Raw genomic sequence first — 26,814 nt, forward strand, 5'->3', positions numbered from 1 at the left:
CTGGGTCGCTGCCGCATACGTTCTCCTTTATTGGTAGCACACCACACACACCTTTCTCTTGGCACTTGGTTTTTAGGTATCTGCTTCCCCCCACCACCACCAAAAAAAATGAAGGGTGCGCGCTCGCTGGGTGCCGTGCACACGGATGCGATGAGTTTGCAATGAGTTTGAGTCCCCCCCCACACCTTTATTTTCTGTCCAGTGTGGTCAATGTAGCCACTTTAAAAAAAACAGACAAATAAATGCAAAAATATACTGTTCACTAACTGCATGTCGCTTTGGGAGTGTGCCGTTAGCTCCTATAACAGATGCACTCAGGGAGAAGGGCTGGTTTTTATGGTGTTTTTTTTTGTTTTTTTTTAAGTTTTGTTTTAAAAGAACAGTATTTCTAAAGATTAAAATTCAGTGCAATAGATACAACTACAGTGCAGGTAATAAACTATACAAAAGTCATCCTAACCATGTACAAGCCTTTCTTGCAGATGCTATAGAAACTATACCTTTGTATCTGTACCTTTTTGTATACATTATACAATGTGAATATAGTCAAGAATATTTACAGTACTTTCCTTGTCAATCAGAAACACTATAACTTAATGTCTACTATTAACACCATTGAACAAAAATATATATATATAAATATCTTCCAGTCTATACACAGAGCAGGAAATGTAGGTATCCATATGATGAATTTCTGTGAGTCCGGGACTTAACGTGAGAGCGACGGGTGAGTTTTGTGTAGTGTGGGGCTGTCAGCCGTTCCTGTAAACGTATCACTTCCGCTTCTGGGGGACGCCGTTGCACCGGGGAAGGCCAGGGCTGCTGTTTCCTTTTAGCCGTTTGCCTCGGGGTTTTCCGTAGCGAGGCCTCGCCCCGCTCCTGTCTGCAGGCACCTCGTGCCGTGACTGACCAATGTGGCAAATATTGCCAAGATTAAACCCAAAGAGATGCCCTGCCCTCCTGGCGGACGGCTGCTCTGCGCCCTGTAAGACGTCTCAGCCCACCCGGAGCACACAGCCAGCAAGAGAACAGCTAAATCAGGCAAGGAAATGTATGAAGCCGGAGAGAGAGCCCTCAACTAGAGAAGCCGGGGAACTACTGCCAGAGACTGTACAAAGGGAGACGGCGCTCTGCAACCTACTACAGTACTATTGACCTTTCCAATCCTCGGGAAACACTCAGGTCCAGCGCCCGACTGCAGCCGCAGAGGAGCAGGACTGTAGCTACGGACCTTTCCATCCTCAGCTCTGCCCCAAGGCTCCCTCCTTCCCGGAGGGCAGGGAATCCCAATCCATGAACCCATGGCAGAGGTTGAAATCTTAAAACTGTTTTTAAAAATAACTCGTTTTTTTTTTTTAATGCTTTTTTGTTCTTTTAGACTTAGTCAAATTACGTGATTTGTTTTTCTATGATTAGAATGTTAAAGAGTTTCCAGTTTTAAAAACTTCCGCTATGTGATTTCTCATTAAATAATCTATCATTTCATTAAAAAGGGAGCTGCCCTCCTGCTCACAGGGGCTGGAGGACACTGCTTGGTTGGCTTTAAAACATTAGTTATTGCTTCTGAATCTATCGGCTTTGAAATCCTGGACATGAAACCAGCTAAAATCGTTCCTAGCAAAAAAATAAGTCACTCTGTCACCGATAAACCAGGTGGCCAGTGGGGGAGTCTGGAGAAGGAACGTATGCACAAGAGCCAGCTCCCTCCTTCCTGGTTTCTGTACAAATATTAAAAACACTCAGGAGAGAAATTAGGAGGCTCAGAGGAGACGGGATGAGCCGTGGGCTGGTTAGACCTGGGAGTCAGCACCCAAGCTGTGAAACTCATCCGGGGTCTTGTCGCTCTGGCTCGCACCCCCCTGACGGAAGCCGGAGGCGATCTCGTCGAAGGTCCGGCCCTTCGTCTCCGGCACCTTGAAGTAGGTGAAGATGAAGAAGAGGACTAGCAGCACCGTGAAGATGATGAAGACATAGGAACCGCAGAGTTGCTGAAAGGAGAGAGAGGGTGAAGCGGTGAGCATGAGGATGGAGCTGGCGAAACCCAGGCGCTTCGCTGGGCCTGCTAACCAATTCTGGAGACAAAATGAGGCACTAAAGCTTTGTGACCTCAAGACTTGTGATCTAGTGACCGTCCTGCCCCCACCTGCTGCCTAGAAAATCAGGCCAGCCCAGTCCAGGACCTAGTTGCCCAAATCTTGGCCCCGTCCTTGTTTGACCCTCTTCCCTAGGGATGTTTCCCAAAGAAATTTCCCAGCAAACCAAGTCCTGTTCTCAGTCCAGGTTTTGGGACTCCAAATCTCTTCTAGTTGCATGATCCAGCTGCCCCTGGTGCAATGCACAAGGCTGCCTGCATGTCCTCCCTCGGCCCTGTGCCCCCCCTAGAGCTAGACGGAGATGATTACCGCAATGTACTGGAAGCCCATGCCCACAATGAAGTTTGAGGTCCAGTTAGACAAGCCGGCAACTGCGAAGGCAGCAGGACGAGGACCTTGGCTGAACAGTTCTGCCACAATAAACCAGGGGATGGGGCCTGGACCAATCTCAAAGAAGGCCACAAACCCGAAGATGGCAACGATGCTGAGGTAGGACATCCAGGGCATTTGGTCCTAGTCCAAAGGAGAGAGAGGAGGTTGGTAAGTGTTGGGCTGGGCTGGGGATAGAGGAAGCACCCGGCCAGAACAGAAGACAAGACTGCAGGCAACAGTGTGGTGCTGGCAGAAGCCATGAGGAGACACAGTTTCTCCAGATTAGAGACTGGTTTCTGAGACCCCATCAGAGATCTGGACAGCGAGGACCCCTCAGCAACATGCCATCATCCCTGCGAGGAGGAAGAACTTCCTCCTTTTCAGCCAAATCTCCCCTGTAAGCAACCACAGCAAGGGGCAGTACCCAACCCTCCCATCCCCAGCTGCCCCTCAGCCCCCACCACTCACCAACAGCGTCAGGGCAATGGTCATGAGCACCGCACACCCCGCCATCCCCGCCAAGCCAATGAGGTGAAGGGTCCTGCGTCCGGCCCGCTCCACCACGAAGAGCTGTCAGACAGGGGAAGACGTATGTCCATCAGCACGTCCCCAGCCTGGGCAAAAGCCCCTTTCTCTCCTCTCCTCAGGACCCACTTTCCCTGGCCTCACACACTCACCAGCCTGAGCCTGCAAGCTCAGCAGGTGCTGGGAACCTCCATACAAAAGGCCCTGCACAAAATCACAGCTGAACGCCACTGCAGAGGACGCAGGGACATTGAGAGCCCAAGGACTACAGCAGGCTTGCTGTGCCGGGCCACTGGTGCACTAGCAGGAGGCAACACTATCGCTTTGTTTGGGGAGGAGAGGGGCTACATTTGGGGTTAACTTAGCAGGACACTTCCTTGTCAGTGCTTTCAGCCAGCACCCCCCAGCAGTTCCGCTCTGTATCCGGAGGCTGTGTTCAAGGCACCCTGTCATGGGTGCGTTTGCTCTAGCTAGCCCAACCCCGCACTAACGTTACGAGAGCTGCGGTGGGCTAAAACTCACCGAAACAACTGTGAAAGCTGTATTCACCACCCCGGAGCCGATGGTGGCGTAGACGGGCTGCTCCACACCTGACTTCTCAAAGATGCTGGTGGAATAGTAGAAAACCTACAAAAGGAAGGGATATGCCATGAGGAAAGGGGTCAGGGTGCAGCTTGAGGCTGGCACTGCTGCAGAAGGGATGCTGACTTGGACCCAGCATGATCCAAGCTCTCACGCCTGGGTGAAACAAGCTGACCCATGGCATCTGGCCAGGCAGGCAGCCCCACGGGCGCTCCTCACCCCGCACTCACCGCATTGATGCCCGAGAGCTGCTGCGACAGCTGCAGCACAATTGCGATGAGGATGGGCTGGCGATACATGGGGGAGCGGAAGAGCTCCATTATAGTGACCTTCTTCTCCCTTATCATCTGCCGGCTCTCCTCCTTCATCTCCTGGAGGTCGCTGCTGACGTCCGTCGTGCCCCGGAGCTTCTTTAGGACTGAGGGGAGACAGGGAGGCCAGGTCAGGAGTGGTTGAGGGCCCCTGCACATGGTGGGATGAGCTCATGGACGGGAGTCACTCACCGCTCTTGGCTTTGTTCTCCTCATTGCGGTTGATCAGCAGGAAGCGGGGACTCTCAGGGGCGAAGGGCAGGATGATGCATTGCAGCAGGGCAGGGATAAAAATGAACCCCAGGAGCAGCGGCCAGAGCGAGTCGTTGCCCATGATTAAGTCCAACCCGAACACCTGAGAACAAGAGGTGTTGAGCCACGAGAGCGCAACAGGGCTTTCCTTTTCCCTTTACCCAGCTAGCAACAAAATGAATCCAAAGCCACTGCTTGGGACACCCATGCCATGTCTGAGTGGCCCTGCAGACACCACATCCTGATGCTGCACATCCCAAACACAACTTTCCTGTGCCCACTGAACCCTAAGATCTATCCCTCCTGGTCCTTCTGAGCATCTCTGCTGAGAAGTAGTATGCGCCACGCCGTGTCATTGCACTAAACCCCAACCCCCGCAGACACCAGGCTACAAGGAGCAAGAGTCACGTCGACATTGTCACTACGGCAGCCCTGAGCCAGGGAAACACTTTCACTAACAGAAGCGGCATCACGCTCCTGTGTGCAGACCCCCAGCCTCGTGCTCTCTTTGACTGCCTCCTCCGAGGGCTCTGCAGACCCAGAGGGGTGTGACATCAGTAACAAATTCCAGATTCTCTGGGAACAGCACTGCAGCCTGCATGGACAGACCGCCTGGTGGCACTTACTTGCGCGATGAGAATGCCCAGGACGATGCCGAGCTGGTGGAAGGTCCCCAGCGCACCTCGCAGTGCAGTCGGTGACACCTCGCCCACATACATGGGCACGAAGCCGGTGGTGAGGCCAGAATAGAGGCCGATGATGAAGCGGCCAAGGATGAGCATCTCAAAAGAGTAAGCCATCTTGGAGAAGCCCATGAGGACAGCAGACAGGAAGGCGAGAACGTTGGACATCAGCATGGAGTTTCGCCTGGGGAGGCAAGGATGGAAGGTGCTGAGAACCACAGGAAGCGGGTGTCAGCAAAGCTAAAGGGTTATCAAGAGGTGCTGTTTAACTGCATGAACCCAAACGTCAGCTCTTAGCAGGAGGAAGGTGTCCAAAGCCTAGTCATGGACTGCAAGCAGTTCCTGACAGCATCAGCAAGAGCCACAAGAGTGGGAGTACAAGGTGAAGAATAGAGCAGCAGGGGAAGCTGGAAGTGAAATGGAGGCAGTTGGTCCGTTCATCTGAGCTACGCAACGTGCAGAAAGGAGAAAAATACCACCGGGGAGACAACAGCATCACGCTTAAACCCTAAGTGTATGGAAATCAGCCCAGAAAAGACCTTCCAATATAGGGTGGTTGTCTGAATCCTTGTGAGGCTGAGCTAGAGAACATTTCCCATGCGGAAAAACATCCAAAGCTGAAGCCAGTGAGCATAAACACTGCATGGGGCTCACAACCAGCCTCCACAGCCCTTGAGAAAGCACAAGCACAAGGCTCCACGCAGCTGAAAAATGGAAGTGCTAGCAGGGTTCATTAAGAGAAGACCGATGCTCCCCTTTGACAGCAAGATAGTTAAACGGATGTTGCCCTAAGGACCAAAACACAGCACGGTTTTTGACATGAGCTGATTTGAAACAGCAGACTTGGAAGAAGCCAACAGAGAAGCTATTAAGGACGGGCTTCAAGCACTTGGCTTGCATAAAGGGCTCAGCTCTGCAGCAAGCCAAACCTTGGAGAAGGCAGGGCAAGGAGGACTTGCCAGCTCCCAAAGCAGGTGGTGACAAGCTACTGAGGGAAGAAGAATGAGGGAAGGCATGAACTGCAGAGCCCGGCCCTACCTCCTGCAGGCTCCCACTGCGTGGGGAGGCAACAGAGCCGTTTGAGGAGAAAATTGCAGCGATTATGTCGTGGGAACAGCTCTGAAGTGGTGTTTTGTGTGGCCTGAAGGGCCAACATGGGTTTGGGCCACTGGGGAACAGGACTGCACAGGTCCCACATGTTTGGTGCTTACCGACCAAAGCGATTGACAAAAAGCCCCACGGAGAAGGATCCAACCATGCCTCCGACAGAGAATATAGCGACAGAGAGGGACCACAGCGTGGTGAGGGTGGTGGGGCTGATGGGCTCATCGTATCGGTATAACCAGGTACGGTTGTAGAAGTCTTCAATCACCTGCAAGGCGGAGGAGAAATCAAACCACAGGATGAGACTCACTAGCTGCTGCCCCACATTCACGCTAAGAGACGCTCGCTGGTGTCTCTGGTGGGTAAGACCGTGCCGTGCTGCACTGCTAAGCTCTTCTCGTGTTTACATCCTGCCCTGACCACACAGATGCCTCTGAAGCGCAGCATTTCTTCTAGAAGGATGCGTCTGTGGCTCAGCACATGGGACCAACAAAGCCCCCATCGTGTCGCTGGATGCAACAGATCTCCCACCACAACCCTCAGCAAACCAGACCCCAAACATCACCGAGCACAGGTACAGGCCAAAGTTTGCCCAGGAAGGCTGCAGCACACCTGAACACAGGTTTTCCTAGGCTCAGGCTCATCACAGGGCCAGCCTTTCTCGCTCACCCTGCAAGAAAGGGTTCATCTGGCCAAGAGACACAAAGCTACACGCAGGCCCGCTTTTGAAGTGGAACAGATACCACACTCGCTTGTGGTCTCCAGCCCTGACACAACATCCAGACCACACTCACATGCTGCTGCTCACAAGAGCTGGGCATTAAACCTGGCTTCCTTCTCTGTCGGCTGAAATTTCCCTTTCAGTTTTGGTGGGGAATGAGATTCCTCACCCCGTCGCATCCTGCTGTGATCCTATTTCTCCTCGCAGAGGGCTACGTCTCCACCTTGGGGGCGGCGATCCTGCTACGGATTCAGCACAAACAAATTGGTGCTGGGACCACCCAGGACTTAACGTATCTTTGCTGCTGACACTCAGGCTAATACAAGAGCGGAGAAAAAAAACGCCCTTCAAAGCAAGGAGCTCTACCTAGCTACTAACTGCTAAGGCCATTGCTTTTCCTTGAGATTTCATCTGCATCACCCATGCCACAAATTCCTAGGCCTCAGCCCAGCCACCTACAGACTGCAGGCAGTTTCCCATCGCTGCAGCCCACAAGCCTCAGTCACAGGCTTGGCTGGTCTCTTCCTCCGTCACAAGACAATGTGTCATGGAGCAAGCCCTGGTTCGCAGGCATGCTCAGATGCTCTTTGCTTTCCACTAGATGGGAGCCACCCAGTCGCAGGCTAGCGGCAGGCTGATAGCCTAGCTCCAGGAGGAAACGCAATGGGATGTGCGGGGAGGAAAAAGTCGTCAGACAGGTTCTGGTCTCGCCCTGCCGAGGCTCCACACCAGCAAAAAGCCTCTGAAGCTGCCGCTCTGCTCTGCCATGTGAGGGCCACGCTGCTCCCCAGCACAGAGAAGGCAGGTAAGATGCAACGGGCACACAGAGCAGAGGAGAGGGGGTGAGCAGGGCTATGCTTGGGGGGGGGGGGGGGGGGGAAATCAGGGTCTCCGTCCCCAGAGGAGAAGCAACACACAGGGCAGCATGCTAGAAGGGAAGCTGACAGAAACACTGGAGGAAGACAGCAAAGATGTCCAGGCAGCTGGAGGCAGATGAGTGCAATCGCCATCCCCCTGGACAGTCCCTCGTGCTTCATTTCTAGTGTTTTCCTGCAATACTGGTTCTGGCACACGGCTTGAAGCCTACTAAACAAAAAGCCAGTTTAAAACACAATCCCCTTCTGTTTTCCCTATTTACATGTTGCTAAGGCTTTAATTTAGTAGTAGTTGCTAGTATTTGTGATGGATGTAGGTTTTTAATTACTTTCTTAGCAGGACTGCATTTCGTATGTATACATGTATACACATACACACACACACTTTTAAAGAAACAAAATCTGCCAAAGAGCTTCAAGCCAGTTATCTAGAGGTCAGGAACAGCCCCTTCTCAGAACAACGCTCACCCATGCCCAGGACAAACAAGCAAAGGCCTCAGTGATTAATGCTATGTTTATAATCATTGTTTTTGATCTTCTAGAGAGCTAATACTGCGCAGCCAGACTGATGCTCTAGCCTCGCTTAGGGCAGCTTGCGGACGACGGGTTACTGGCTCCGAGTTGCGGTACTGCTGTTGTAAACATTCCCCCACCACCACCACTCCCCCCTGCAAATTTAAATATAGCCAAGCAGAGCAACCTAAGTCCTATTTTAGAAAATTTGAGACCGTCTCTGCAAAGCACACAACGTTGCTAATACAGCGACGCCATCCCCATTAAGGAAAGCAGTTCTGGCTGCAAGGAACAAAGATTTCATGGAAGTAAGGGAAGCTCCTATTAGACATAAAAATTATATATATATGGATATTTCAGATGGCTTTGCATGCGCTCAACTACTGAACAGGAAGCGAGCAGAGTCATTCAAGCGAGTGAAGCTACAATCCTCAATTAAGCATTTGCACAATCAGTTCTAGTTTTCTAGTACTACTTCGTTTTGCTAACTATAAGTGAGAGCCCCTGGCACAGGCAGCACAAGAAATACAATTTGTACCATGTGCTTCATTACAAATTTCACTAACGTGTTTTTTTTCCAAAGCTGTTGCTTTCACAAAGCCCCCAAATTATTGGAATTTCAAGGCTTAAGCTTCATTTATCCATCTCTAGGTCACCCCATTCTGCTTTGCCTGGAGGTTTCGATGTTTGGGCTTTTCCTCCTCTTCTAATGTCACCAAAACAAATAACTGCAGAGCGCTTTAATTATCTGTAGCGTAGAAGTGTCGGTCACACAATCCTGCTGACTTAAACACATCATGCAAAGCTGGCCTGCACCCCAGCAGGACTCAGAGATGTCATCTCCTTGCTGCACACCCTGAGAAACCGACTTGACTTTCTTGACCTCCTGATCTGGGAAAAAAAGCTTGAGAATAGCCTGAAACCCACAGCCCCGATCACCAAAACACATGAAAATGGCTGTAGGGCTACGGATGTTCTACCAAACACTGGGTTAATGGGAGCAAGCATTTAAAATACCAGACTGCACAGAGAAGGAAATAAGCCCATCTTCTCCATCAGGAATTAACAGATTGCAGTTAATTGACAATTTCTATAATGAATATCAGCAACCTGCAGGCTAAAAACAGAGGCTGCAAGGGGACAAGGGATACAGCTCCATACACAAAGCCCTGAGCTTTATCAGCGCTTGCTGCTGATCCCCATTTGGGCACGTACACATGGATTTTATCACTGATGGCCCTGATCCATTACTTTATTGACTCCAAGGAATGACAAATAACTAGATTGCAAGAGGGCAGTTTGGAAACACTCTCGACCGCCATCTCTGGTGAGATCTGAGTTCGGGTTTCTGCGCTTCTCCGAGCGGCTGCTGCAATCAGTGATTCACTGAGTGGGGCCAACCCTGGCCCCAGGCTGCCACCCCGCAGGGAGACCTTGTGGGGAAGCGGTGACGTGACTCTGAGCTCAGGCTGGTGGGAGTCTGGGACCTGCGATGGAGAGCCTGGATCCTGCTGGGAAGGCCTCGATGCTCCCGTCAGCAAGATGGGGCCGCTAAGCTCTCATCTTCTGCCCTGTCTGGAGGTTCAGCCAAAAGCCCCAAGGGCAAAGCCACCCTCAACTAGGCCCAGTTTATCAGGGAGAGAGGGGGAACTTGTCTGCGTTTTCTCCAACTCTGGCCCTGAAATCTCTCCCTGGGCATCCAGGGTGCCCAAAGTGCAACTATAACCTGCCTGGGGTGGGGGCTTGCCACAGGCTCTCGATGGGTCAAGCAGCAACTGCCAAGTTGAGGGAGGTCATGGAGGTCCAAAAGCTGGGACATCACCTCTGCCCCCCTCTCCAGGGGGGACAGCTAACAGGGAGCCTGCCAAACCTTGCACCCTCTAAATCCCTCCCCATCTACCCCCAAAGCCTCCAGTTCTCTCCAAATGACTGCTGATACCTCTCCCAGCCCCATTTTCTTCCACAAAAAGTATTGATGAAAAGTGAGAAGGGAAAATAAGAGGCCCCTCACACTAGGGAAAAAAGTCTCATTTCCCAAAGGCTTTTTTCTTTCTTCCTCACACGCTTCTTTCAGTTGAAAGTTTTCTACCTATTTCAGGCCCTTCTCTCCACACTTCAGACCTACCAACACCCCAGAAAGAAGAGAGGCAGCTGTTTCAGCAGCACAGAGCAGGGAGAACTATATTAAGAGGACCACAATTTGGGTGGTCAGCATGCAAGAAAGGAGGCTTTCTTAGCTGTTTTTTGAACCGTGGCCAGCCACAGGAGGCTGGAGCGAGCGAACGTTGCTGCATTTGCATCACTGTGGATCTCATGCGGACAGCCCTCCATGGGAACGTGTACGTCGAGCCCATGCGGACAGCGCTCTGTGCAAACCCCAAGAGAAAGGACAAGGAAGCTGAGAGGCAGGAAGGCAGGCACAGACCCATGCTGGCATGGGAAGGGGATCTCATCCACACACTGGAGAAAGGCCAGCTACCGGGAAACACAGAGACCAGCTCAGGGGCTGTCCTGGGTGCAGGGCTCGGTGAGCGCTACTGCTTTCCCCTACGTGCTCTCCCTGCCACCTCCACCAACACAGCCCTGACTGCACTGTGCTGTTAATCCCTCCTGCTCCCCCTTCACACTGAAAGCCCCAAAGCTTTTCCAGCCCTCACCTCCCACAGCCACAGCAGATTAATTCCCATGCCCAGGGCATCTTACTACCCAAGACAAAAATTCATCCTCGCCTCCCCTTGTGCTGCTGGAGCATTCTCCGGACATGGAGAAGGGCCTTGGTCCCTGCCTGCAATAAGAGAGCACCCCAAACAGCTTCCCCAGTCTGTCCTGCGTCCCAAACAGCTGGCTTGGAAAGGCAGGTAGAGACTAGGTGCTGGGTGGACGTGCCACGGCTTCTCCTTCGTGCACACATCACGCTGGCAAAGCATAAACCAGCAGCATCCTTTAAGAGCCCTGACAGCTCAGGCCAGGCCAGACTCTTGCAATAAGATTGTCCTGCTTTTGAATTGAAGCAACCCATGTCAGTGTAGCCCTTCCTTGCCAAAAACTCAGCCAACCTTGTCCTGTTCCTCCCCTTGGATCAAGCCTGGTGAGAGCTCCATGGAAAGACCCTGTTAGGCAGTTCAGACTGTCCCTACCCCACAATGAGATTAGCATCTCCCTTCGTAGTAGGGCCTGAACTCTGTCAGACAGGCCAGAGAAAAGCCTTTCAGCCATCAGGAAAACGGAGACAAGGAAAGGAATTGCGTCCTCGTTCTAGGCCAGGCTGAGGCTGGAGACATGCAGGTAAAGCACTGATGCAACGTGGTTATTACAGAGTGTCTGCTCCCCCAGGTCTCTGAGTGCGCAGCTCCGTCAGGAGCGTTTCCCTTTACAAGGCTCAGGAGATGAGTTCTGAGATGCATCTGCTCCAATTTCCCCTTCTAGCCCACTGCAGCAAACACTATTCCCGTATCCAGTCTTTGGGATGAGTGGGCAGCAAACACTGCTTTTTGATCTCTCCCTCCTACAGACCTCACTATAGGCCAAACACTAGCACCACCAGGAGCTGAACAGCCCACAAAAGCCATCCCCTATGGGCCCCACCACCACATCCCAGACCAAGCCCTACAGAGCCAGTTGATGGCCACAACTGGCTTGCCAGTTGACCAGGCAAGCTTCACTCTGAGGCCTCACAAGACAGCTGCCCACCCTGTTCTGCAGCCATTGGGTCCCTTACACCAGCACCAGGAGTTTGCAGCCCATTTGCAGATCATCCCACCAGTAATAGGATTAATATTCTTGTGGCATGAACTCTGCCTTGGTGTTTTTAATTATTTGGGACTGTGCACCAGATGCTTTGATGTTTTAATTCTCTCTGCAGCCTGGAAAGGGCCAGTTCTTATGAGGTGAGCAGCAGCAGTTAGACCCTGGTTTGTCTTTCAACACCTTAGCCCAGCAGATGCACTTTGCCTAGGGCATGCTATAAGCACAAATAAGGTTCCTGAATCAACTTTAGCAGGTCTTTGAAATTTTAAAGGGCTGTGCATTTTAGGCGAACCCAAGTTTCCTCAAGGCTCCCAAGTACCTACCAGATGCCTGGTCACCAGAGGGGTCCTGGCACCTGCTAGTTACAGTACAAGAAACAGCAAGTTGCTGCTGCTGTCCATTCCCCTTCCCCCACAACTTGTCCTTTCTGAGGCCTTGTCACCTCTTCTTGTCTTTCCCAAACCACAGGACCTAAGCCTATCCATGCTCCTTCTGGGGATGTTTCATCTGATACCTGTGTGGTGCCCTCATCCCCTTTCCCGCCCCCTTGATTCCAACAACTAAGCAGGATCTTCAGCCTCCCTTCATGGACCCATGCAAGATCCCAATCTCTCCCACTGAAGACAGTTACTTTTGTGCATCACCACCTCCCTAGCTGGTCTGAGTTCACCCTTTAGCAGACCTGAACTTAGTGAAAAGCCCTGGGATAACCCCAGAGCCTGGGAGAAAGTGGCTGCTGTCAGTCGTCCATGACCCTGTCCCCTGCGTTAGGCTCTTTTCACTAAGTACCACCAAGGGAAGAACACCCCACAAGCTGCTCCTGCAAGGTGGCGAGCTACCCAAGCAAAACTTCAAAAAGGCCTTGTTCATTGCTTTATGCTCCCAAGCGAGAGCCAGTGCTGCCTTTTACCTGTCCTTGCAGTCACCACCCTGTACTTGCTGAGTCAAGGATGACTGAGCTCACCAAACATCCTGGCACAGCTGCAAAAGGGCAGCACAGGAGGGTGTGAGCAGGAAGACAGACAGGTAATCTTCCATCCGCAGCTCAAACTCAAGCTGATGCCACCTGCACCCTGCAGATCACAGGGGCAGAAAGCAGGTGGAAACGCTCATCAGACAGAGGGTTTGGTGTGCCCCACTTCCTTTGAGGTGGGACAAACCGAGGCTAACCGACAAACCAACCTAACTCATCAGCATTTCAGAGCCTCCTGAGTGTTGCTTCCATCAGGGCAATAATTATCTGCCCTTCCCTAAGGCAGCCCACCAGGACTGTTATCTACATCTCCGAGGCCACGTCGGTAAGCACTCCCAGGCCTGCTCACCCTGCAAAGCCACACCAGAGAAAATGCAGCAGTTCCCACAGTGTGCCCTAGTGCGTTAGGGCTCCTGCTCTCACCTTCATGTGGGAAAACAACCAGCTCTTTTCGCTGCCCATTTGAGAGGTCACCGCCCCCAAGATGACTAAGAGCCTAATTGGCTTTGAGATCTTTGCTAAGGCCGAGGTTAAAAGCTACCCAGCTCCCACCCAAAGAGCCTTGGCTTCTCGAGCATACATATTTGTTCCCAGAATTCTTTAGTAAAATGCTAAGCAAAGAGGAAACTAATTCCCCTGGGAACACAAGAGCTAAATAACTCCTTAACAAATCCCATTAGAGACAGTAAGCTGCCTAACAGGATGTACTATTTTAGCCAGGCTCATAGTGGATGCGAGAGGTGGGAAGTAGGTGTGTTTGTTTTCAAGCGTGGGGTCATGTTGAAAGAGGTATGTTTTGCTACAGCAATGCCGTTCCATATTGCGCATGTTGCCACATTCAGGCTAACACATGCTGTGTTGTGTCCATGCCCAAGGCTCTAACTGCATCATGCCTGCTGCTGTGACAATGGGTGTGTGATTGCACAGGTGGCCCTGGAGAATGGCAGGGCACCGTGGGCAATCCCGTTTAGCTCTCACCTTCTGTGGGGCATTGATGACACCGGTGTTATAGCCGAACTGCAGGGAACCCAGCACCGCTCCTCCCACTGCCAGCATCAGGCGAGCCGTCATCTGCAGGAAGGAGGGGGGAAAAAAAAAAAGAGAAAAGAGAAAAGGGTTAGGTTTGAGGGCCTGGCTGTCCCCCCTCTGCCCCAGCCTTCACCTCACTCCTGGCCAAGACCAGTTTAGGAGCCTGTACTCTGCCATATATAGGCTTCCCCGGTCCTTTCACCGGCCCTGTCCAGACAGGGCACCAGTTCCTCTCCCAGGGAGGCACCGTGCAAATGGCCTGCGCAGACCAGGGCAAAAAGGCCTTCCTGTCCCTGAGGCAGAGCTCCCCATATCTCCCCTCATTAATCAGAACTTCCTTGAGGTTGGAACATCTCCCATCATCTCAGTCCCACCAAAACTAGGCTTTGAAGCTCAGAGTCAGGGTGGCCATCTGACTTTGCAGCCCGGCTTCCTCCAAAGGAAGCTGGACAGGTCCCTGCCTGGCTTTGACAGCCTGTTCCCCACCTTGCAGGCCCAGGACCCCTTCTAAGTACAGGACAGAACCAGCACAAGCCACAGGAAGCCATGGTATTACATACTGTACAGGCCAAAGCAACTCAATATCTACCTCCAACACCCCAGTCTCTGCTGCTCAGACCTTCTCCTTTGCAGAGGAATTCTCTATGGCAGGATTATGCTTCCTGTGCTTCTCCCCAAGGGAGCAGAAGGGAGGAGGCATTTTCATAGCCTCACTAGCTTCAAATGCTCAGTGCCTTGCCCCCCTACAAACCACCTTCACCTTCCTTCCCTCAAACGTGCCAGTTCTCATCTACTAGCCCTGTGCTGTGCTACCCAGTAAAACAATTTTGCATTTCAGAAGGAAGTCAGGTGCACTCACAGGTTCTGTACCAAGTTCTGTGACACCTGGATTTTCTCCTTTGACCTCACACCTAGGCAGGCAGCCACGAGAGGCCACTCTTCGTGGGCCCATTTCACCACTGCACAAAGCACCCTGAGCAACCTGAACAAACTTTGAAGTTGATCCTGTTTTGAGCAAGGAATAGGTCCAAATGATAACCAGATGACCCTTCCAAACTAAATTAGAAATACTCTCAGACCTATGGTTTAGTTGCACACTTTGTTCTAGAATACAAGTGGCTGTGATCTATAAAGTCACGTTGGGAAAAGCAGCTTCACAGAAAAAAAGAGAGGGTGTCCTTTCTAAAGGAAAGCACCTAGGCACACAACCCCCTCCAAGTCCAAGTCATCTGGAATTAGCTCCAAGGAGCTCTGGGCTGCCTGCTGACTCAGGAAGATGGGAGACATTTCTTAACAAAATTGTGCCAGCACCTGGGAGCCCAGTCAGAGCAGGGCCTGGCTGCACTGCAAGCTAGACAAGCACGAATAGGCAGAATAGCAGGATAAGAGACAACTCACTTTCATGATTTTTTTTCCCCCCCTCTAAATATACACACACAGACTAAAACAAACTGTTTTGGGATTCCAGGAATTTTCTGCCTCCAGACTCAGGCCCGAGGTCTTATCTGGACCTGCAGCAGCCCATCTGACAACCCCGAGTCACCCCACGTGCCGTGTTCCCCCACGTGACGTGCAGGCAGACCCAGGATATCAGGGAGACTGTATGCAAGAGATAGCCACGTAGACAAAAGAGCCAGCAATATCCCCAGCTCGCCCTGCCAGCCCCATCACCCCACTGTACTTGGGCCCCGTTTGATTTGGCCCTTTGATGCACAGCACCCAGCTCTCGGGGCCGTTTTCAGGGCTGTCACGTGGTTCTACCTTCTTGATTTCTCTCCAGAGTCCCCAGGCACGGTGGAGGCTCTGTGCTCCTGCCGGGCCACATTGTAAGGCTCTTCTGCCCAGGCACTTGTTGGCCTCCTTGACCTTGGACTTTGGATGGAAAATACTCCGTTTTTTGACCAAGGAGAGAGGAAAGGTGTTCTTCAGGAACATTAGGATAGCTGGGCCCCACTGTGACACTGAACCCCCCCCCCCCCCGGTTAAACCCCAGGAAAGACCAGCTGAGCACTGAACATCAGCTCAGGGTCAGCGCAGACCAGGGTGCCCACGCTTAGCTGCACTGGCCATCATCAAGGTGGAGATGCCCCAGACAGCATGGTTCAGTCATCGCTAACAAAGGTTTGCATCAGAGCCTAATTCACAGTTACTAAGCAAAAACCTCCGCGTTTATACAACGCCTCAGTGCCTCTGGCTATTTGGCAAGCCCTCGCCCACCTCCTCTTTCTCCTGCTTAAGCTAAAGCAACAATCAGAGGCTTGTTTCAGAGTAAGGTCAGGGCAGGCCAGCACTTGGGACACCTTCATCAATGGCCCAATTATCCCAGGCAGGAGATTTTCCCGTTACTCAGCCTAGCCATGGTGCCCTGAGAACTAGGATTCGATGTTCCCAAGTTTGGTTAATCAGCTTTGGGATATTCACGTGAAATCAAAGCCCCTTCTTTGAGGGCTCGGTGCTCGCTCTCGGAAGCGACGTTTGCTTCACTGGGAAGGCAGATCTCGCTGAAGCGGCGGAAGCACTTTGCCAAACCCCAGACAGTGTTTCCTTGTTAGGGAGAGCCAAAGCCTTCGCTGGGGCCCTGGGCACCTGATTTGGTGCAAGGGCCCTGCTCTCTCCCCCCTGCCCTGCTCAGGGCCAGAAGTCTGGCTGCACCAACTCTCCCATTTGGGGAACAGCCATTCCTTGCTACAACAAGGCTGCCAGGAAGGACCAGCAAGCCACGTGCTGCAGAGACTTACTTCTCCTTTTACTTTGGCCGCTGCACTTCTCTCGTAGGTTATCTCAAAGTGCTGTGCGCGGAGCAAACCACCACTTCCTGCTTGCCGATACAACAAGCATCTCCTCTGCTGTCCTGGAACAACCCTGGCAGTCCTTTACTCACATTCACGTTAATTCTGTGAGTCTATGACTTCCTCAATGAGCTGCACGTCTCTTCCCATTCACATCCCAGCCCTGTCTGCCCACAGTTGCCTTCCCTGCTGTTCTTGCCTCACTTTTTCTCTGCCTCCTTGCTTGGAAACACCTTTCTTCCCTTGCTGTGGCCCCCTCATTTCCTTCACTCTGATTTCCTACAGAGGGGACAAATCCATGTTTTACCTACTAGATGCCAAATCCAGATCTCTGGGTTTCATTGGCTTTGAAACCTCATCCATGATGCCCCGTAAGACTCATGTTACCCAGCAACATTTATCTTGATGCCTCAGTGAGGTCGGTCTCCCTCCCACAGCATACAAGCAGCACTGGAGCAGGAGAGACTATCTGCTGGCATCCCCCATACTGCAATGGGAGCCCAGCACATCCCACGTCTCAACGGCCTTCAGCAAGCAGAAGGACTCGCAGGTCTCACCTTCCAAGCAAAGGGACACACTATACTTCTTTGGCAACCGCACTACATGAAATGCATGCATAAGATACTTCCCCAATTCTTTCTGTGGTTGGATATTTCTCTCTCTGGCATCTACCCCTGCTGCCTTTCCCAGTCACGTGCGGCAGCACCCAAATGCACAAGAGAAAGGGTTGACCACAGAGGCACCAGCAGGGTGAAACTCTCCAGTACGGGTTATGTAGGAGGTGAAGTGCCTGTTCGCAGAGCCTCCAAGCTGTTAGATCCGAGCCTTTGGAAGGGAAACAGACTGGGCTGAGTGAAGCTCAAAGCTGGACAAATGGCACAGTTAGTGGGAAGTACACTGAAGGCCAATTCCTAAAATACATGGAGGTGGCCTAGCAGTCATCCTGACCCTAGAGAGGGGAGAAGCCTCCAGCTTCCTCAGCGCAGTCAGCCCTGAACAGTTGCCCCATGGCCACCAGCCCATCCGGGCATACACGTGGCCACATTAGCGCTGCTCAGCAGCAAGTCCAGCCCTAGCTGTCCAGCTCAAGTTCCTGGCAGTAGGAATTTCTCTGCTGGATTAGAGCGTGGAAAACTTGATCCCAATGCAGCCACTCTTGCGATAAGGGCTCTCCAGATCTTACAACAACATACGAGGTACATATTTCACTGGTAACAGGGTCAGAGCCAGCTGATCCAGGCAATGCCTACCCCAGCCCTTCTCAAGAAGGGAGAGATCAGCTCCCATCGTGGCTCCACCAGGTCACATCACAGGCAGGTAAGCCGTGATGTGCTGCTCCCTGAAACAGTTACCACTTTAAGGACACGGATGCCACGTAACCCGAGTGCTGCTACCTTCGCAGCTGCCTCCCTCCCGGCAAGCCTCCCAGCCACCCGCGCTGGCTGCGTTCGCTCCCTGACGTAGCGGGGAGGCCATTTTAAAGGAGGAGTCGAGACTTAATGCCCCCAACCCTCTTCATCCACCATCACCCCAATCCTGAAACGCAGCGGATACCACCTGAGCGATCCACGCACCACCCACCCCGATGCCTCTCAGCACACTAACACTGCTACCAGCTGCTGGGCAGGAATCGGTCCTGGGTGAGGAGTCGAGCCCAGCTCCAGGCAATCCAAAACACTCACCCAAACCCCTTAGCCCTAAGCCAGAGTTACAGGGCTTAGTGTTTCCTGATGCCAGCTTCAGGCCCCTTGGAGGCAACCAGCTAAAAGGAAACACCAAACACAGGCACTCGAGGGCAATTTCAGCTGAGCCGAATCCAGCCCAACCAGCCAAATCTAGCCCGTTGCAGAGAAGGCTGCATCTGGCTCCCAGCCCCTTTTATGGGGCTTTCACAGGGCTCCATAAGCTCCCTGCCACCCTGTGACATTAAAGGCTGACAGTACAGTCTGCGTGCAGCTGGGCCCTACTATTGTTTTTGGATGGCAACTGGCACACCCAAATACTTCTCGCCAGAGCATGCCATCCCTCCTGCAAAACAAACCCGGTGAACAGGGGTAAGATTTCAGATAAGAAATTCAGCTGTAGTTTAGCAACTAAATGCATATCAATCCTTCAAGCAGGATTGAACTCCTCAGGGGCAGTGAGGACCACACTGCTGTTTTCACTATGCCTCCAACAGTTCCCTAACAGTTATTTTTATAGCTAGATCACCAAAAACTGGACTAAAAAGAGCAAAGTGTGAGGAAACCACAGACATGGAGCCTCTCTAGCTATGCCAAATCCCACTTTGTTTCCCAGGCATCTTAAGACAAGTATTTCAGAAGCCTGGTGTCAGGCCCACCTAGACTCAGCACTCCTTAAATTGTGAAGGCTGACTGCAGGGTAAGATGAAGAGGCAACACATCCTCACCCCCAGCCAAGAGCTGACAGATTCTACAAGGGATATATTCTTAAATATGAAACATTCACCAGCAATAACTTGCTTGCTGAACTCAATTCTCCTGCCAAGCCACCCGCCTCTGTATTAACAGGGAACTATGAAGTTCACAGGGAAGGGCAGCAACAGGACCCTGAACTGCCTCAGGAAATAAGGCCAACCCTGTTAATTAAGGACATTAATTAGGACTGGCCTGAGCACAACAATTCCATTTCACAAGAAATCGGGGTGGTTTTGGCACTTGCTTTTGTTGAGCGCATCTGACAAACGTGAGGCCCTTGAAAAGAAAATGCCCACTTGAGAGCAAGCAACCAGCTTGGAGCCACCGGAACAGGCTGCGGGAATTTGAACTTGGGTCTCCCACATCCCACAAACCCATCAAGCTGTTAGCGAGGCCACCGTGCACCCAGCCAGCTTCTGTTCTCATGGCGACACTGCCTTCTCCCTACCCCTAGCCAAAATCCTTTTCACCATTTAAAGTTTCAGCCCTCCTGATGAAGATCAGCACTGCAGCTCCACAGCCCAGGCCTGCAACGCAGAGTAAGAGCAGGCCGAGACATTTTGCCAGGGTTTCAGAAAAGCAAGTGGCAGGCAGCACAGCCTAAAACCCTACTTCCAAGGCCCCTGATCCATGAGACAGGGCTCTTGCTTAGCAGGGCTGTAATCTCTTCCGGCTCTCAAGGTATTCTACGCAAGTCATAGGAGTCTGCACAAATCATAGAGCCCAAGATGGCTTTGCTCCCCCAAAACACAATGAAAAACACTGCAAGTGTAAAGAGCAACCCGTGTTTGAAAACCTCCCAGAAAAAGCACCATTAGAAAAGGCTTTTTTTCCTCCCCCCGCAGAGGGTGGTGATTTTAGTCTTGTTTGAGAACACTCCTCCCCTGCTGTTTCCCTCCCCATCGCGCAGGAGCGGAGCAGTTAACACCAGTTTGAACATCTAGGAATGCCTATAATTGATCCCTGAGTATTGCACATTTTGAATAAGCAGGAAACAATGAGCAATCAGCAGCATATCATGAGTCACATCATTGCAACATTGCTTGTTTGCCCAGTGAGTTTTTATGAAAGGGTAACAGTGACAGTCCATGATGCGGATGCATTTTTCAGGCCAGTGTACCAACATGACCTTTACTCCAGGAAGATCGCAGGCAGAAACACCTCCTTACAAGGGGTTTTAGCAAATCACAAGCCTGTGTTGGCAAACATTGACACAGCTGAGGACTGGGCACTTCCACTGGGATGCTCAGGTGGAAGGGGAAAAAAAGGGGATATTTGGCCATCACTAAGCTCTAGCCAAAGCACTCAAGAAGTGAAAGCCTTAATCTGAGTACACTTTCAACATCTTGCAAAAGTCATTTTACCAAAAACCCACATAAGGACTTGATCCTCCGTATTTCATATAGCTCAAGCTGTCTATGAGGAAAAAAGCCCTACTCACTTGTTTGATCTTTGGCAGATTTTTTCATTATAGGTTAAGAAACGCTTAAGCACAGTTTAAAGACGAAGCAGCACAAAGTTACCAGCACAACAGACCCTTTGCTTTGTACTTTTGGAAACTGTCTCCTTGGACGAGAGATAGCCTGGGCCAGGGTCACTCTGCGAGTCAGTTCCTACTGCTCACTTCCACTCTTGTTTTCAGGCATCAAGCACACTGCAGAGCCTGATCCGCAGTTAGGCCAGGAGTATTTTGGCTTTAACTCCTCCATTAAAAAAAAACCCACACACAGGCTGGTGAGCTGGAAAAAGCCGATTCCTATTGGCTGTTTTCCATGGGAGAGTCCTATAAAACCATGCAGCAAGCTGTGGTTTTAACCCCTCATATGGAGCTTAACAGGAAACAGCAGCTTTGTTTGGAGTTTAGAAAAAGCACTTCCCTTTCTCACTTTTGAGCAGTTACTTTTTGAATAAGCTTCTGTATAGCCTGTTTAAAGATATCCAACATCCTCTTTTTTTCCTCCCCTATTCAGTTGCCACTATAGGAAAGCGTTACAGATGGCAGGGAGATAACCCTTGAATTTGCGACTCTGAGCAAATTTGATCTGCGTTCTTTTGGTACGGAGATGGGTCATGAAAGTCAAATTCTTAACTGAGCATGAGACTTTAGCATTAGGGATGTTCAGTTTGCCATTTCCGGCTTCCTTTGTTGCCCGAATACAGAAGCACGGACACTCAGGGAAGATATCGAAGAACGTCATCTGGGACCTGCCTGACTCACGCTAGACTTGGTCTACGTTACACCTGCAGCAGCACAACAGCACGTTCAACCCAGGAAGCTGAGTTTAGCTTTATTCCCCAAACCAAACAGGCTGTTAGGATGCCTTTGCTTTGCTTGCCCTTATCAGGGCACTTATTTTCCCTCCAGTGTCATAGGATCCCTATGGATGCTGCCTTTCTCATGGAATAAGGAAGTGAGTAATCCATTAAAAAGAGTCCCAGGAGGGAATTTCAGGGAGATCCACAATTAGAACAGGCTATAAAGATAAGTCGTGTAACCTGCTGCAGGATGTGACATGCCTTGCTTGAGTAGGCACTAAAAGCAGCAGGGCTCTGTCTGCAAGCTGCCTTGGGGAGGGGGGGAACAGGGTCTATCAGCAGCCCTGCAGGTTTTCTGCAAGCCAAGTTTGCCCTCAGACAATGAGGCTCTGCAGGTGTACAGCAGCAGGGGCACCAGCCGATTCATCCAAATTCAACCCTAACACGCGCTCAGTGTTTCGCAAATAAAGTCTGAGGGAGCAAATCCTTACTCGAGCGAGTAATCCTCCCTACCCCAGAGCTGCCAGCAAGGTCAGTCTGAACACAGGTTCACAGCCTGCCTGCCTGCACTGCGGGATGGCTCCCGTGAAGGCTTTGCGTGACAAAACCACTGCTAACCACTGCCTGGGTGAAGAAGCCGGCAAAGCAAGAGCCTTTTGCTGGGCAGGGGAAGAAAGAGGCAGGGGGAAACAAGAATTCCCACTTTCCAGCCCGCAACAGTCCCACAGGCACAATATCTTGCCCAGCAGCCAGCCATGATGTGAGCAGACCCTTTTCACTATTCAAACCTAAAGGCTTTGCATGGGCCATAGGGCAGCAGGCAACTTCCGGATAAGCTTAAACAAGCATCTCGTGCAAAGCAGGGCCTCCGCAGCTCGCAGGCTCCCCTCTTTGTGCCTCAGCTACCAGGAGGCTCGTCCGCTGCAGCCAATAGAGGAAAGAATCTGGAGGAGTTCCCGGCCCACTTTCGGGATGCTCAAATCCTTCCTTTTTCGCCCTATTCTGGGGAGCCCGGCGCTTGGCGCAGGGACACAGCCCCCACGGCCCGCCTCACAGCGCCCCGTGCCTGCTGGCGCTTGCCAGGAGCGAGCCAGCCCAGCGTCATACCCACGGGGAGGGGCTGGCGGCACGCTGAGGACATGCAGACAGCCTTCCTCCTAATGGAGATGCAGTCCCGCTGGGAAAGACGCTGCATCACGTTCCCCGTGCCGCACGCGGGCGCACGGCCTGCGGTTAAGAGCCAGGTCATGTGTGCGCGCATTCGGCCCCCGGCCCGTCCCGCTTCACTGCTAACACCAGACACAAAGAAATTAAGGCTGCAGCTTCACGGGAGGCAAGGAGAGAGCAGAGGAGGCCAGTGCTCAGAGATAACCCTAGGTTTGCACCGGCTTTTGGCCCAGGAAAAACTTGCTCTGGAAACTATCACTAAGTAGTACCTGTTAATAAAGCCACAGGCCAGCCACTTTGGACCGGCCAGCACACCGAGCAGGGCGGATGACACGTGCCACATCACTGACATTTATAGATGGGGAAGCAAGAGAGCTTTTTTGCAGCCAAGATTAGGCAGAAGAGGATAATACAGTTACCTGCCTTGCAAGAGCACTGCTGGGATTAGCCAGTGCTTGCACAGAGCTTTGAGGCCACAAGAGCGCTGCAATTATCACTAAAGCGTCTCGACGTGTAAGAAAACTCAGAGGCAGAATGGGACTGTCACATAATTATTTTTTAAAGAGGTTAACTGGGGACATGGACAAGAGCTCAGGTTTGCAACTGCAGTTCAGTAACGAGTCTTTCTAGCAATCCTCAAATGCTTTCTTATGCAAAAAGCAGGGACAACCCAGGGAAGCAAGAGCGAGGCAGCTACCACTTTGCCATTAATGCCAGGGCTGCACAGGGCAGGAGGGCGAACATCTCCTCCCCCCCCCCCCCCCAAATCTCCTTCCAGCCCGCACCCAGGCTTTCAGGGCCTTGATCCTCCACGTTTCCAGACAACCCAAGGATCTTTTCTTCAGCTTTACAGCCTAAAGACCTCTGCAGTCGTCCAGTCTGACCTCCCACATAACGCAGGCTGTCAGATGCCTTACTTCAATCAGAAGGGCTCTTTTTGGAAACATCCACTCTGGATTAAGCTTTACCCACAACAGAGCAGCAGATTGTTCCAGTGATTAATTACTCACTAAAAAAAAAACACTTGATTTCTAACCTGAATTTATCTAACAGGGCAGTTAAAGACGGAGAACCAGCACAGCTCTAACTCTGGCTGCTGCGAGCCTCCATTTGCGTAGCCAAGATTTGAATTTGGCTTGCGGTGCAGACTGCTTTGTTAAGGAAAAGAGCAAGTTTCACTAATTCCTCCCTCTGCCGCACCAGCTCTGACGTGCTCCTGGCCAGCGTGTCCCTGGGCTCCCATTCCCAACCCACACCTTGCAAGTGCTCTGTACTGCTTGCCAGCTCCCTCTTCCCTGCAGCCATCCTCAAAGCTCCGCTCACGGCAAGAGCGTAATGAGCTAAACAAGAAATAGGAGAGAGCCCGCTGCTCCCAAAACACATTGCAAACCCAGGGAGAAGAGGAAACCTGGAAGCAAAGCTTCCCAGCTCAACTCAGAGGGGCTGACTCAGAAAGCAGCCCAGCACAGCCAAGCTAGAAGCCAGCCTGGCTCGCCCTGCCCATAACCAGGGCACTGGGAAGGAAGAACGTTTGCTTTAAGTCATCGCTGACAAAGTCCAGAAGTCGCCTGGGTTCCCACAATGAGTTTAATTGCAATACGATTTTCAATTACATGAGGACAATGTGTTATCCGGCACTTGGCTGTGGAGAAAAGTGATTTTCTGCTTCCTCCCCTGAAGAAAGCCACATACCTGAATAAATTCCCCTGCCAGAAAGTCAGCTCTGGCCAGCACCTCTCACCCGGTGGGGAAGCGAGTCCTCCCCTGGACTCAAGAGCAGCATCTCTAGAAGAGGCCAGGTAAGCACATCTCCACCTGCGTCAGCTCCATCTCCTACTCCACAGCCTGGACTGCTCTGCTCTGGGCACCCGACAGTCTAACACCAGCAAACCAATTGCCGGTTAACTCATCTTACGCCCATTTACAGGCTCGCATCCACGCAAAGTGGCATCAGTTTAAACCACCTCCATTATTATAAATCAATTTGTTTGAACCAGTCCAAACTCCTCCACGGCTGCTCTCAATTCAATTCCTCCCCATCATGCGCCGATTGAAGTCTATATTTCCCAAGAATCAACTTAAACTAAATTGATACAAGTCAAGCAGAGAGCAGCCAGGGGATTGCATTAATGCAACACAATCCACATTGCACACACCTTTCGTGGCACACCCACGCGATGCTGTGTTTCGACTGGTCCCAGCATCGCCGCAGGGTCACGGCTCGGCAACTGGGCACTGGAGTAACCTAACCCTGCCGAAATCTGCCCCACGGTTGCACAACAACCAGAAAGAGGAGGGCGGAGAGGCACCGGGGCGCTGCACGGCTGCCTCCACGCTACAGGAGTGGAGGAAGCCAGGCCGGACAACGTTTCTCCTCCAGGCTGGCCAGAAAGAGAAGGTTTGACCCTTCTCTCCTTGCTCGCTTCCTCTCCATCCTCCTCACTACAAAAAAAAAAAAAAGAAAGACTGAGAAGGAGCAGTTATTTGCTCCTTGGCATTTATTCTCTCAGCTCTGTGCTTTCTTTAAGCACCTTTTTAAAGGCAGCCAAACACAAGTCAGAGAAAACACTGTTTTCCAGACCACAATACTCAGAAGAGCTGCCTGCTGCTTTTTTTTTTTTTAAGTCTGAGTTTAAAAAAAAAAACCCCAAACCAGCAGTGACAAACCAAACAGGCTAACACTATATCATGTTGAGGGGACCTCATCTCAGCTCTACGATGCAGCAACAAGAGCAGCCAGCTTCTCTGCAGCAGTCCCCAAGCTTTCGGGGGCCACGCACCGGCCCTCGGTATCGCTGGACTGTCATGCTGTGGCTTCCCCGAGCCCAGCGGCAAGCAGGGGTTTGGACAACGCTTGGCTCCGAGCCCGGGTGGGAGGGAGAGACCCGACCAGTCGCCTGCCGACAGAGCAAAGGCAAAGTTACCCTGACAATATCACAAGCAATTCGAGTCACAGGTAAGCGGAAGAACAGCCAGCCCTTACCCTTGGCGCTGCTTGGTACACGAACGAAACAAAACAAACAAAAAAAAAAAAGGAAGGAACGAAATTAATTCTGATGTAATTAGGCTAGGGGAGCTTTAAACTTTGGTATGAGGCCCAGCCCAAAGGAAGAATTAATAGAAACGAGCGCGGTTTATTCCCTCGCCCGGAGGCTTCGCTAGGGTTGTATAATTTGTGCGAGGCAGCACACAAACGAACGCAGACGACTCCGGGACGGCGCGTTCCTCTCCGGAGGAGCGGCCCCCCCGCTCCGATCGTTTTGGGGCTCTTTCAGCCGGGAACCCCACAGCCCTGTAGGGAAGGGGGGCACCCCAAACCCCTATGACCCCAGGGAGGGCAGCCTGGGAGCCCCACCAGGATGTGGGGGAACAGTCCAGGGAGACTGAGCCCCACAGCTCTGAGAGGCATAGGGGCCACAGCCTGCCCCACTGGCCCCAGAGGGGGTCCAGGGACCCCCCCAGGCCCACAGGGACAGGGCACAGTGCACCCCAGCAGCCCCACAGGGGCCCAGGGACCCCCCCCAGCCCCATGGGGACAGGGCACAGCCTGCCCCACCAGCCTCAGAGACCCTCCAGCCCCAGAGGGGCCCAGGGACCCCCCCCCAGCCCCATGGGGACAGGGCACAGCCTGCCCCACCAGCCTCAGAGACCCTCCAGCCCCACAGGGGCCCAGGGACCCCCCCCAGCCCTATGGGGACAGGGCACAGCCTGCCCCACCGGCCTCAGAGACCCTCCAGCCCCACAGGGGCCCAGGGACCCCCCCCAGCCCTATGGGGACAGGGCACAGCCTGCCCCACCGGCCTCAGAGACCCCCCCCAGCCCCACAAGGACGGGGTCCAGCACACCCCACCAGCCCCGGGGACCCCCCCAGCCCCGGGGAGGGGGTCCAGGGACCCCCCAAACCCACGGAGATGGGGGGGGCAGCCCGCTCAGGTGAGGGGGGGGGAAACCTGCCACCGCCGAGCAGGCTAAAAAAAACAAACCACCCCCAAAACAAACCAAAAAAATCCTAAAAATCTCCCCCGTTCTTGAGGTAAAAAAACTGGCGGTAAAGGCAGCGCGCAGCCGCCCGAGACTTTCCTGAGCGCTGCCCGGCGGCAGATGGCGGGAGGAGAAGCGGCGCGGGCTGCCGCCGCCGCGCGGCGCGGCTCGGCGAGGGGAGAGAAGGGGAGGGGAGGGGAGGGGAGAGGGGCGCTGCGCCGCCGCCGCCGCCGGCGGGTCTCACCTTGCTGCCGGTCTCCATGGCGGGACGCAACGGCGCGCGGGCAGGCGAGCGAGCGAACGATGGCGCGCGACGACCACCGCTAGCCCATTGAAGCGACTTAATAGGGGGGACGGCGGGGTGCGCGCGGCGGCGGCGCCCATTGGGCGGGCGGCCGGCAGG

The 26,814-nt window shown here is 52.6% G+C and overlaps 1 protein-coding gene across 2 annotated transcripts; it reads right to left on the reverse strand.

The window, feature by feature from the left end:
• SLC2A1 (solute carrier family 2 member 1) lies at positions 1-26,814 on the reverse strand. 2 transcript variants are annotated; one of them, XM_068915742.1, is made up of 10 exons: positions 26,656-26,814; positions 13,730-13,822; positions 6,030-6,190; positions 4,762-5,002; positions 4,076-4,238; positions 3,803-3,990; positions 3,513-3,617; positions 2,934-3,035; positions 2,403-2,606; positions 1-1,988 (listed from the first exon to the last, which is right to left on the reverse strand). In XM_068915742.1, the coding sequence occupies exons 1-10, from the start codon at positions 26,671-26,673 to the stop codon at positions 1,791-1,793; spliced, it is 1,473 nt and encodes a 490-aa protein (XP_068771843.1). In that variant the 5' UTR covers positions 26,674-26,814; the 3' UTR covers positions 1-1,790. The 2 variants fall into 2 exon arrangements, with proteins under 2 accessions (XP_068771843.1, XP_068771842.1); XM_068915741.1 differs by lacking the exon at positions 26,656-26,814 and adding an exon at positions 15,542-15,730.

The sequence above is a fragment of the Struthio camelus genome, chromosome 21, assembly GCF_040807025.1.
Source record: "Struthio camelus isolate bStrCam1 chromosome 21, bStrCam1.hap1, whole genome shotgun sequence".
NCBI lineage: Eukaryota > Metazoa > Chordata > Aves > Struthioniformes > Struthionidae > Struthio > Struthio camelus.